At 42.8% G+C, this 13,022-nt stretch overlaps 1 protein-coding gene and 1 pseudogene across 1 annotated transcript in view; one reads left to right on the forward strand and one right to left on the reverse strand.

The window, feature by feature from the left end:
* The window catches only part of PPP1R16A (protein phosphatase 1 regulatory subunit 16A), a 106,651-nt gene that overhangs the window by 90,637 nt on the left and 2,992 nt on the right, over positions 1–13,022 (forward strand). Inside the window, exons 5-7 of the mRNA XM_036750978.1 lie at positions 11,936–12,039; positions 12,204–12,328; positions 12,668–12,793. Coding sequence (XP_036606873.1) covers positions 11,936–12,039; positions 12,204–12,328; positions 12,668–12,793 — 355 coding nt within the window. The remainder of the gene's footprint in view (positions 1–11,935; positions 12,040–12,203; positions 12,329–12,667; positions 12,794–13,022) is intronic.
* On the reverse strand, positions 404–1,206 carry LOC118843417 (annotated as a pseudogene).

Below are 13,022 nucleotides of genomic sequence, written 5' to 3' on the forward strand. Positions count from 1 at the left end.
AATACATTTCCACGTAAGTCATGTTGTGAAAGAAAACACAGACCAAAAACAAACAAAAAAAGGAAAACCAAGAAAAATAAAGAAAATTAAGAAAAAGTATCTTCATTCTGCATTCAGGCTGCACCAGCTCTTAACTCTGGCGATAGACAGCACCTTTCATCATAAGTCCTTCAGAATTGTCTTCAATCACTGTATTGCTGAGAATAGTTAAGTCTTTCCAAGTTTTTCTGAGAGCATCCTGCTTGTTGTTTCTTATAGCACAGTAGTATTCCATCACAATCACATACAACAACTTGTTCAGCCATTCCCCAATTGATTTTTATTTCTTTCTAAATGCATTTTTACATCTAATCCAAGATATGTAATACTCTAGTATTACTAGAATGGATTCACAAATGTAAGTTTACCATTTTTCAGCCTTTTTCTCTATTACAAACGGGCCATGAGGTTCTGCAACATCTGGGGCAAAAACACCAAATAAATTGGAGTTTCAGCTCCTCCTGGATTTTTGGTAGCCTTAGACCTCACCATGTAAGTTTTCACCCATCCTGGGCAGCAGGCATTGAGAGGAATCTTGTCTCCTTTCCTCTGCTCATTCAGCTGCCTGGCATGGATTCCAGACAACTCCATAAGCACCTTTAGGCCAACTTTCCTTCTCATGCATTCTCTTCTTTGTAGCTTCCACAGACTTTCTCATGAGACCCATTGGCTCTTCCCCTGTAATTCTGTTACTCCAAAACTTCTGCTGTAGTTCTGGGCTATAGCTTTTAAGGGAATGTAAACTCATCATGCTAAAAAAGTTCACCGCTTTACCTTGGGGTTTTATTAGGGGCAGTAATTGTGTAGATAGAGCTCTGTTGCCAGAAAAGTTGGTTTGTATTGTCGCTTCACCTTGAATTGAAAAAGGTGTGCTGTCAGCAACTTTGAAGGTGATTCCAGCATTCTTCACCAGCATGACCACACCCCCACACCGCTGTTCCTTGAGAAGATCCCACAGGGTCGAATCTTCCTCATATCATTGATGTCCAGCTACTGGAAAAGAGGGCTTCTCCTTCAGGTTCCTCACAGCCTCCTGGCTCCAGAGGTCTCATCCCAGGAGATAAGAATCATATCACTGGAGAATTTCTTGCACAGATCATGGATGATAGTGAAGCCTGTCCCCTTGCTACTGCTGGTCGGCATGGCCCCTCAGCTGCTGCAAGACATGACTCAGCTGCGGGAGAGGGCAGGAGCTCCAAAACATTGACCAAGGACTGGTCTGGGGATGCAAGCCAAGAAACACAGCTCACTGGTGCAGGGAGGCATGTGGAGCTGCCCAACCTCCTTTTCTTTCTTTTCTTTTAGGGTGACACTGTCAATGAGCTTTCATTCTAACAGGAGACAATAATCAACAAGCATTTATTAAGCACTCATTATGTACCAGGCAGTGTGTTAAGTACTGGGGCATAAAGAAGGACAAAAATATGGTCCTTGCTTTCAATGAGCTCACACCTTAATAGGAGGAACTACATACAAACAATTATGCATATCCAAGGCATACACATTGTGAATGGAAGGTAATTTTAGATGGAAAGGTGGGAAAAGCAGGCAATCATGGTACATATAGGGGAATAGGAACCAAGAGAAGGAGTTTCAGTCTAGGGGTAGTCACAGAGGTTGTAGAAATATAGGGCAGTAAGTAGATTGTCATTCCAGTGACAATGGTACCATTGATTTGATTACTGTTCCCAGAGTGACAGCAAAAGATGGAAAGCTGTTGTGGAGAGGATTCACACAGCATCAGGCAAATGGTAAGGTGCCTGTGTCAAGGCCTGGTGTCCTGGTAGATGGCTAGATGAGATAGGAAGCATTGTCTGGGAGTGCTTAGACATAGTGAGTTAGGTTGATGACACCCTTTACTCCAATACTTTATTTTTTCTTATTTGTGAAAAATTGGCAGCCTATTCATATCCTTTCTGCACTTGTCCATTGTTCTCTGAGTGACATTCACCATTCTCTAAAAATTGTAGTGTTCAGTGACTTATAGCCATATTATATCATCAGTAGGATATTGATATTAAAGACAGGAACTGTTTTTATTGCATTTGTATTTTTAAAAACCCTCAAATTTGTAATCATCTGAAAAAAGTTGGGAGTTTTAGTGGACTGCAAACTCAGTATGAGTCCCCAATGTAATATGGCAGCCCAAAAGCTAATACAATCCTAGGCAGCATTAAGAGTGGCAATGTGTACAGCACGAGGAAGGTGATAGTGCTTCTGTCCTTTGCCCTGTTCAGACCTCATGTGTAACATTGTACTCAGGTTGGGAGCCACAGCTTAGGATGAACACTAATAATGCTGGATGACTTCCTGGAAGAGTAACCAACATGATGAAGGACCTGAAAATAATGCCATAGGAGGACTGGTTGATGAAACTGGGGTTGTTTAGCTAGCAAAGATGGAGGTATTTTAAGGGCTGTCAAGTGGAAGATGGACTAGGCTTGGTGGAGAGGCAACCCCCTTCCAATAAAACCTATGCAATCTCAGTAGTGGTTTTGTTCCTCAGTATCCTGACTCAGTCCCTTAAAACTCCTCCAAGTGCAGGGTTTACTAATGAATATCAGGCCACCAGACCCAGATGGCTCTGAAGGACAAAGTGAGGCTAGTGACCTTGCTGGTGACCTCCCTCATTCAAATCAAAGTCAACTGCGAATCATATCATCATTTTCCTCATGTCATGGTCCTCTTCAAAAATGAAGGACAAACACAGTCCCTTAAAACTCCTCCAAATGCAGGATTTACCTCTTTTTTCTCTAGGATGTTTGGCTTAGGAATTCAGCACAAAGAGGTATCATATAGACCTAATAGGAACATTTAGGAGGTGGTCTGTCTTTATAGGGTGTATAGTTGGGTGGTGACCAAGAATTTGCCAAAAGACTCATCAACCTAACTGCTTGTGATAATTTGTGTGAGCATGAATGATATGATTAGGGGGAAAAAAGAACCCTAAAAAATTATGTAGGGATTGTGAAATTTTCGTTCGGAAATATTAGACCTTGGGGTCACAGGTAACAGTTTCATCACTGGATTAGAACTTCACATGAGAAAGGAACATGTGGGAAGTGAACAGATGATGACGGAGAACAGGATTAGATTTTCTAGACCATGGCCTAAAATACCAGAATATGTGCTATTTGCCAGAGATGGAGACTCTGTCAGGAGGATTAGGAAGAATGGATTTGTTAAGACAGCTTTAAACCAAAAATGGCTATTAAGAGGGAGGAGTTGAAGAATGCCCAGATTATACATGGTTATTGTGTGGAGGTATGATGTGGAGGGTAGACAGTGGAAAAGGTGCACATTAATTAGTGTTCTTAGGAAAAAAAAATGAGAAGTTGAAAATAACATTAATAGCTCTGTGTGTGTGTGTGTGTGTGTGTGTGTGTGTGTGTGTGTGTACAGAAGAGGTAACCTTGGGTTCATAGAAATCAGTGGCATATAGCAATGGGAAAGAAACATACCTTGTTTAAAATAAACCAATCTAGAAAGGGAGCCATGATGATGCAATACCAGGAGACAGTTCAGTGAACTATCACTTCCTCCTCCCCCACCTCCCCAAACAAAAAAAAAGCACAAAAACCCCAAAACAACTCCAAGCAGACATAGCAAATTCAACAGGCCTGATCCAGATTTGAAAATCCAAGAAAAAGTCATAATGAGTTAACTTTTCCAGTCTAGGTCAAGACAGAAAGGTGTGTGGATGCTGGGGAAGGGGTTGGGCCAGGAGCACTCTGGTGCCCAGAGAAAAACTATACCAGGGAAGAGAAGATCCCAGGCTCCTAGAGTGATACCCCTGGGTCCCTACCAAGGCACTGAGACAGGAATAGGTACCACTGGCAGTTTTGTTGCCCGTTATCCAATTTTGGGTCACAGATCCAGGGCAGGCTGAGGAGGGGATGTGTACTCAGGGTCGTGTTCTGGCAGGGAATGGTGGAAGACCCTGGGCAGTGTATTAAGAAGGAGCAAGTTTAAATAAAGTAAAAGAAAATTGGCCTAGATCCTAGAAACAGAGTAGGTCTTAGTTCCAACATTGAGCTTAGTCTGCAGCTTTCAGAGGAATAGCCTGGGTAGGAATCCTAGACAGAAAGGGAGCCTGCAGTTCTATCACACTGAACTAGTAGAGTTTTCCAGCTGGCTGATACTGGCTGAGTCTAGCAGCAGTCTGATGTTGCTCAGAAACTTGCAGAGCTCAGCCTTGGGACTTGGAGGGTGGGGGAATGTCCAGATTTTGTCCTGAATCAGGCCACTCTGGGAGCATTAAGAGCTTACAGGTCCCCACCCTGAAGAGTTGTCCCTGAGATCCCAGAATAACACAACCCTCGAAAAAGCAGTAGCAGGACCATCCCAGATCTTTCCTCCATTCAAGACCGAAGCAGAAAGCAGGTGAGAAGACTGAACAACAACAAAAAAGGAATCCCACTATCTAAAGTTAATATTAGTGACAGGGAAGGTAAACACACAAACCCAGACGAGAATGATGCCAAAACATCTCCAAGCAAAGCTTCAAAGAAAAGCACCAATTGTGCACAAATTAAAGTAGAATTACTAGGAAAGATGAAGGAAAGAGTTTAAAAGTATTTTTATCAGTGCATTGAGACTTCAAGAGGAAAAAAAAACTGGACAAGAAATATGAGCTATGGAAGAAAGAATTAGAGAATTAACAGTTAGGAACAAGAACCTTGCTTAAGCAATAATTTCCCTGAAAATTAGAATGGACCAAATAGAAGCCAATGACTTCATGAGACAATAAGAAATATTAAAACAAAGCCAAAAGATTGAAAAAAAAGCAGAAGAAATATAAGGCCCCTCATAGCAAAAGCAATTGGCAGGGATAACAAATCTAGGAGAAAAATTTAAGAATCTTTGGACTCTCTGAACAGCATGACCAAAACAAGAGCCTGGACATCAAATTTCAAGAAATCTTAAAAGCAGGTTTCCCAGATTTCTTAGAACCAGAAGGCAAAGTAGAAATATAAAGAATTCATGAGTCATTTTCTAAAAGAAACCTCAAAACAAAAACTCAGAAAAATCATAGCCAAAATCTGTAGATTTCAGGTCAAAGAAAAACTACTGCAAGCAGCCAGAAAGTTTTCAAGGAGTGAGGTGCCAAGTCAGGATCACATATGATTTGGCAGCCACCACTCTGAAAGGAGCAGATTGGAATACATTATTCACAAAAAGAACTGATAACAAAGTCTTATTGCCAAGCATAACTTATCTTGCAAAACTGAGTATCCTACAGAGGAAACATTGACCTTTAACAAAATATAGAATCTCCAAGCATTCCTGATAAAAAGATGAGAGCTGTGTAGAAGAAACTTTGAAGTTCTAGCACAGGAGTTAAAAAAAAAACATAAAAAGATAAAACAGTCAATGATAAAGGACTAAACAAGTATATTATAATATGGGGAGATGCTGTATGCAAGCCTCATTCTGTTTAAAGCACAAGGATAAATTCCGGACTTACCTTACGGACTTTTCCCAAGAGTTTGAGAAAGTGATCAGCAGAACAGTCACTGAGAGCTTAATTCTGACCGATAAAAAGGAGAATAGGTTGGTTAAAGAGGAAGTGACAGAAATCTTGGAAAAGCATATGATAATCTAATTCTAGAATGCATGAGATGGAGAAGGATTAGAAAATAGAATGTGCACATAAGCCAGTTTGTTTTTTTTAGGAGGGAAGCTCAAGAAAGATGGGATCTATACAATAATAAAATTCTGATGAGGAAAAAAGGAAATACAGATAAAAAAGACTATTAGAACTCCACAACCTAATACCTATCAAATATAGATTGGAAAGGACTTGTGTATGCAGGGCATGTACCTGAGAAAGAATACAAGAATGGAATAGTTCTGTAAAGTTTGTGAAAAGGCTAAGTACAACAGGGATTTAAAAAATGTGTTTGAAGTATAAAATAGAAGGAAGAGAAATATTTTAGTTATTGTTGGACTGCTGAAAGGAAGTAAAACTGCCCTACAATTTTGTTTGGTTGGGACTGAGAATAAATGAGGATAGGAGAAAATTGGAACTGATTATAGATGTGGAGATAGTAAGAGAATACCTACTGACCTTAAGTTTGAATCTACTAAATTGGATTAGTTACACCTCAGGATACTGAGGGAAATCATAGATGTGATTGCCAAAGCACTCTCAATGATTTTTGAATAATCAGGAATAATTTCAGAGGTACTGAAAGACCAGAAATGGAAAAAATGTCCTGATTATTTTTTTTTAAATGGGAAGAGAGTGAATTCTAAAAGTATAGACTGGTGATCTTGATGTTGAGCTCAGACAAAATTCTAGAACATATCAATCCTTAGGGATACTAGTTCATAAAATCACCCCAGATGAACCTAAATTCTTTTATTTGTTGTTTGACGGAGTTACTAGACCTTTATTGTAGAGATTAACGCTATAGATATATAGTGTGGCTGGATTTCAACAATGGCAAAGTCTCTCGCTTAACGAACAAAATGGTGAAATACGTGGATGGGATGTTAGTATTGACAGTTGGATTCAAAACTAGTTGAGTAACTATACCCAAAGAGTCTTATTTACCAGACATTTGTTAAGTACCTACTACCTGTCAGGCACTGTACTGGAGATACAGTGAAAGACACCCCGCCCCGATTTCCCTCCACCCCCCTGCCCAAGTCCCTGTGCTCAAGGACTCAACAAGCTATTGGAGGAGCCATCAGGCAAAAAACTACAACATAAACACACACGAATACATGTATGGGTGTATACATATATGTATACATGTATACACATGTGTATGTGCATGTGTATGCATACATACATGCACACACAACTAATTAAAGATGAGCAGAAGGGAAGGCATTAAAGGGAATCAGGAAAGGCTTCCTGTGGAATCTTGGCTTTTAGCTAGAAATTGAAGGAAGCCAGGGAAGCATGGAGGAAGCCATGAGGATGGAGAGCATTCCAGGCATAGGGAACAGCCAGAGAATATGCTCAGAGTGGGGTGATGGAGTGTCTTATTTTAGGAGCAGTAAGGAGGCCTGTATCAGTGAATTGCAGAGGGAGGGAATAAGGTTTGGTTGTTGTTCAATCATTTCAATCATGTCCTACTCTTCATGACCCCAGTTCAAATAAAAGCTGCCAGTTCTTTTGTGAACTTGATTGTAATTCCTTGTACTTGAACTGGTTCTTTCTAGATGCTGGTCATATTTTTTTTCCTTTGATGTGGGAAATCTAGATTTTGGCCATGACATTCCTGGGACTATTCCTTTTAATGTGCCTCTCAGGAGATAAACTTGGTGGATTCTTCCTTTACTTTGTTCTTTGCTTCTAATAGGTCTGGGAAGTTTTCAGTTATGCTATCTTGAAATATAGTGCCCAAACTTTTTAAAATCATGTTTTTCAGGAAGTCCAGTGATCCTTAAATCTCTCTCCTTGACTTATTTTGTGACCTATTGTTTTTGCAGTCAGGTATTTAAATTTTCTTCCATTTTTTTCAACCTTTTGATTTTGTTCCAGTATTTCTTACTGTTTCATGGACTTCTGTTTGTTCTATTCTAGTTTTCAGGGATTCCTTTCTTGGATGAGGTTTACCCCTTTCTCTACTACTTATTCTCCTTCCAATGATTTTCTCCACAGCTTTTATTTTTTATCTCTTGGTTCATTTCATCTAGGTATTCATATAGTCCTTGTGGAAACCGTTTTTCCTTTGTGGTTGTTATGGAGTCAGATTTACAATGATTATTGATACTTGTGGGTCTTTTCTTAGACTTATCTTTCCAGTTTCAGTTCCTTAATTTGAGTATTGTACCAGTGCTAGGCTCTACCTTCTGCTGTACTTTTGAGTCATGGCAGACCTCTACCTCCCAGGTTTAGACCCCCCTGGATCTTTGAGGTCAAACTCTGGATCTTTAGGATCCACTCTGGCATCTCAGACAGAGTGTTAGGGACCTCAAAGGCCCTGGGTCGGGGCTGTCCCAGTGTGAGCCCTGCTGCACCACACTGGGCAGCACTGCGCTGACTGATGTCTGCTGAGACTCCCTGGGCACGTCTGAGCATTGTGGGGCTTCTTTGGGGAGGGCGGGTAGGTCTGTTCTTGCTTCCCCCAGACACAGAGATTTGCAAGCCACACATGTCCTGTCTCTGCTTGTTCTGAAAGGCATTGCCCTTTTTTTCTTTTTCTGAGGGGGTGAGGAAAGGAGCAGGGTAGAGTAGGGAGGAAGAGAGCAGACCCTTGCTTGTTCCTGGACTGCTATGTGATCTTTTGGGCATTTCTGGGAAGATAGATGTTGTTTACCATAGTTTCTCATTGAATTTCTTTCTCATTATTTGCTCTGGTGCAAACTTTAGGGTTTTGCTAGGTATGTAGGACCTAGGCGACTAGCCTTCCCCTCAGGTGGACATGTTGGCTGGAAATCCTCACAGTCTCAGGGGACACTTGTGTCTTCTCTCCCATTAGTCTACATATCGTCACACTTCATCTTCCAGTTGCTCAAATGAATTTACTTTTCTAGCTTTCACTGGACTCTTGTATTTCTAAATTCCTACTTCAGCTCTGTTCTGTTTTGTTTTTATCAGAATACATGGGTCCTCTATTCCATTAATGATCAATTTTTTCACTTGTAGGATTATACTCAGCTTTGCAGGACAAGTTCATTTTAAGCCTATATCTTTTGCCTTTTAGAACACTGTATACCAAGATCTCTGGTTTTTAGTAAAAGCTTCCAAGCCTTTTGTGACCCTGAGTTTCTTGGTACTTCAACTCATTCTTTTTCAATGATTGTTGTATTTTTTCTTTGTTTTGGTTTCCTCCTGTTGTGGGACTTCTAGATTTTGACTGACATCTTTTGATTTGATTTGAAAAACTCTTGGTGTATGCATTCTTTAAAAAAAAATTGGGGGGTAATAGATCAGAGTTTTAACTTAGCTCTTCTGTCGATTTCGGATTTTTTTTTTAAATTATATTTTCCATTTCAAATTCTCTCTCCCTCCACCCCTTCCCCAACCATTGAGGAGGCAAAAAATATGATACTCTTTATGCTTATGAAGTCATGAAAAACATTTTCATATTATAGACATGTGTATTCTTAGCAGCTTTTGTTAGATACACTACATCCCTAGGTAAGAGAATGTCATCTCTGTATTTTAAGTTATAGCCCAGTGCTCTAAATCCTTTTTTAGATATCATCTTTGGAACTCACTGTTCACTTCCCAGATCTGCCTTTCTCTTCTGAAGCCTTTGCCCTAGTCTGTAACAGTGACAAAAACACCCTGTATCCACAAACTCTTCTGTTTTTTTCGCTCCCATACTTTAATCATATAAAGAGTTACAAGAACAGTCCTTGCTTGTAAGGAGTTTACATTCTTGTCTAAATTATCCAATAAAGATAATATGATTTGGGGCAAAAATGAAAGTGACAAGGAAAGTGCAGTGTTTCAGGATTGTTTGAGAAGGGAGACTATTGGCTGCACAGATACAGAATGAAGGGGATGTGTGTACTGAGCTCTTTACCTGCATGGGAAGTCTTCAGAGAGAGGCTGGATTATGGCTTCTTGAGGGTGCTTTAATGGGGATTCCTTGCAGGGTATGTCTTGGCCTAGATTGCCTTCTAGCTTGGAAATTCTTGTGATTCCATGGGAAAGATCTTGGGAGCTTCTGAGTGAGCAAGTTCAGTGTGAGCGAACAATGCAAAGTGGCTACCAATCCATTAGATAGCATTAACAGAATGTCCAGCACAGAGGAGTCTGCTCCACTCTGCCCAGGTTAGACAGCAGGAGCATTGGGTCCAGTCTGGGGCATCATGTTTTAGGAAGGACAGTGACAAGCTGAAGTATTCAGAGGAGAGAAATCAGCATGGCGAGAGGACTTGAAACTCAATGGATCTGGTTGTGTTCAGCTTGGAGAAGGGAAGATTTAGGGGGAACATACTTACCTTGTCTCTGAAGGACTATTGTATGGAAGGATTAGACTTGTTCTCCTTGGCCTCTGAAAGCAGAACTAGGAGTATTAAGTGAAAGTTACAAGGAGACATAATTCAATATAAGGAAGACGTTCCTTATACTTAGAGCTGTTCCAAAAGTGTGAGGTTGGGAGTTCTCCATCGCTGGTGTGATAGAGAAAATAGATGGTTCAAGTAAGGGTGTGGTTATTTACCCTCTCAAGTCCCATATAGCTGTTGTGTTCTATGAAGGTGTTATCTTACATAAGAATGTCTTCTGTGGGTAATTGTCCTGGGTTCTTGTCACTCATCGGTCTGCCCTGGAGATGAGTAGTCTGGTTCTATTTGTTTTTTGAGTGGTCTTCCTTATTGTGTTATTGTCGAGGGACTAGTGTCTTTGGTGTACTACCCTCCTTTGGGATTTGTTGCCTTTAGGGTCAGGACATCAGTCTCCAGTGTTTACGAAAAAACTCAGCCCTGGCTCCAGCCCCTGTTCCCTCCAGGCTGGCCTTGTCTTTTTCTTGAACTGCTTACTCCTGCCCCACCCCCAGGAATCAGCAAGCAGCTGCTCCCAGTGGGGCAGGTGAGGGATGGGCAGGCAGGTAGGCAGGCAGGCCTGATGTAAATGTTTAATGGGCAGATAGTCCACAAGTAACCTGAGCCACAAGTTTCTTGCTTGCAGATCTGCCAACCAAATGCAACTAAGAGGAATGTTTGTGGCTAAGCCTCTGTTTTTTGATGGCTATTCAGTAACCTGGACTTAAGGTCAATGGGAACCAGCCTCCTGGAAGGGTGCACAGCCAGCAGAATCAGAACAAAGGTTGTAGGGAGATAAGTTAAGGGGGTCATCATCTGGATAGGACAGACATTGAGTAGGCTCCACTTGCAGGAGCCACAGGCTTCCTAGCAATAGAAACTCATGCTACTGGGCCAAGACCTGGCCCACAAGACAGAGAAACTGAGCCAGGCCCTGGCCTAGCAGCTCCAGGCCCCCTCCCCGCCCCCAGCACAGAGTAGCCCACCTTCCTGTGGGAGCAGCAACAGGCAGAATCCTCTAGGGCTTCCTTAGAAAACAGCTGTGGCTAAAGGCTCTCAGGATGCAGTCTTTTTGCAAGTGCTGCTTCAGCATTAGAGAAAACCAGCAACATGCCTTCTGGGAATATCAATAATAGTTTCTATATAGTATTTTAAGGTTTGAAAAGCACTTCACAATTCTTATCTCCTTTGATTTTCACAACCGCCCTGTGAGGTAGATACTTTTATTATCCCCACTTTGCAGGTGGAACGACCAAGGCAAACAGGAGTTAAGTGACATGCCCAAAGATCACATAGCTGGTAATTGTCTGAAGCAGGATTTGAACTCCTGTCCTCCTGATTCCAAGTCCATTATTCTATCCACTTTGCCACCTAGCTGTGTTTTCTCCCTAGGGCCTCACCTTGCTCTGGGGCCCAAAGCCAACCTGCACTGACCCTTCACTGGCGCCACCCTGAAGCCAATAATGAGGATGAAATGGTGGAGCTTGTCATGCTAGACCGGGTCCCTGATAACCTGCCACTACAACTGTTGCAAGGTCAACTAGCTGCCTTGCAAGGGATCCACTGATGGGGCTGAGTACCAATCAGAATGCTGTTCTCTCAAATCAGTACCTCTGTGGAGAAGACTACAGCCAGATCTGAGTAGACCCCTATAATGTGGATCTTGGGGAGAAGTGTTTAGAACACTGCGGTTGCCTCACTGTCTTGATTTGGAGTGGATGTAGGATAGTTGCAAGGCAGCTGGATGGTGGAGTAGTTAGGAGAAAGTCAGGCTTGGAATCTATAATGTTGGGCTAGGATCACCCCCACCTGAAAACAAGCTGGGTACAGTGATCTCCAGAGCAGTTTGTGTAAAAGGGATAGGGTTCTTCCTTCCTAGCTCCCCAGGAGGTAGAATTTGGATTAGAGGGACAGATAGGAGAGCTCTCCCCTTCCCCTGCAGTGGTGCCAACCTTCTGGCCATCAACACGGATGGGAACATGCCTTATGACCTGTGTGAGGATGAGTTGACTTTGGACTCCATTGAGACAGCTATGGCTGAGCAAGGTGAGTGGAAATGCTTATCTAGGGTAGTCAAGGCTGGTATTAAACAAAAGTCCCCTCACTTTAGAAATCATTGATGACCTGGCATGGACATAGGTGTAATTAGGGGTGGTAGAGCTAGTGGGGATGGTAGGTTCTGGAGCAACCCTGAGCTCAATACTCCCCAGGCATCACTCAGGAGAGTATCGAGGAGGCACGGGGAGTGCCAGAGCTACACATGGTGGAAGATATCCGGAGCCTGCTCCAGGCTGGGACTGACATCAATGCTCCCCAGGATCATGGGGCCACACTGGTAAGGACCATGGCCAGGGCCTTGGGCCCACACTGTTCAGACCCTGTGTGGGGCTGGTAAAGAATAAGGAGGTGAAGAAGGAAGGAGCCCTGTTATGTGTATCTCTGGCCTGTTGGAGGACCACTTGGAAGTGGACTTAGAGTATTTGATCGGTCTGGGCCCCTGAGTACTCTGAGGAGAGGAGACCTCTGTGTCTCCCAGCTTCATGCTTCCCAGGCTTCCTTCACTCTTTAGGGCAGTGATGTTGGGGGAAAGGGGCAGAAGTAGATACACTGGAAAGGGGAAGTTTGTCCCTCTCTGGGCTGATGGGACTTCCTCAGCCCAGGCTCCCACCCCTAGTTGCACATTGCCTCAGCCAATGGCTACCTGGAGGCAGCTGAACTGTTGCTGGAGCACAAGGCCAACTTGAATGCCAAGGACCAAGATGGCTGGGAGCCACTGCATGCAGCAGCCTGCTGGGGCCAGGTGAGTAGGGAGGGGAGGTCAGGGCAGGAGGCTGCTGAACCTTCATTTTAGGTGGAAGAGCAGAGCTGGGCTCCAGGGCAGGACCCCAACATGATTTCCAGCTCCCACTTCCCACTCACTTAGGCCTATCCATATCTGCAGAGTACTCCATTGCCCCAAGCCCCCCACTCTCCCGCCTCTAACCACTCCTTAGTGTAGGTCTCAAACCCCAGCTGCATGAGGCCATTGT

This window comes from Trichosurus vulpecula, chromosome 1, assembly GCF_011100635.1.
Source record: "Trichosurus vulpecula isolate mTriVul1 chromosome 1, mTriVul1.pri, whole genome shotgun sequence".
Classification (NCBI taxonomy): domain Eukaryota; kingdom Metazoa; phylum Chordata; class Mammalia; order Diprotodontia; family Phalangeridae; genus Trichosurus; species Trichosurus vulpecula.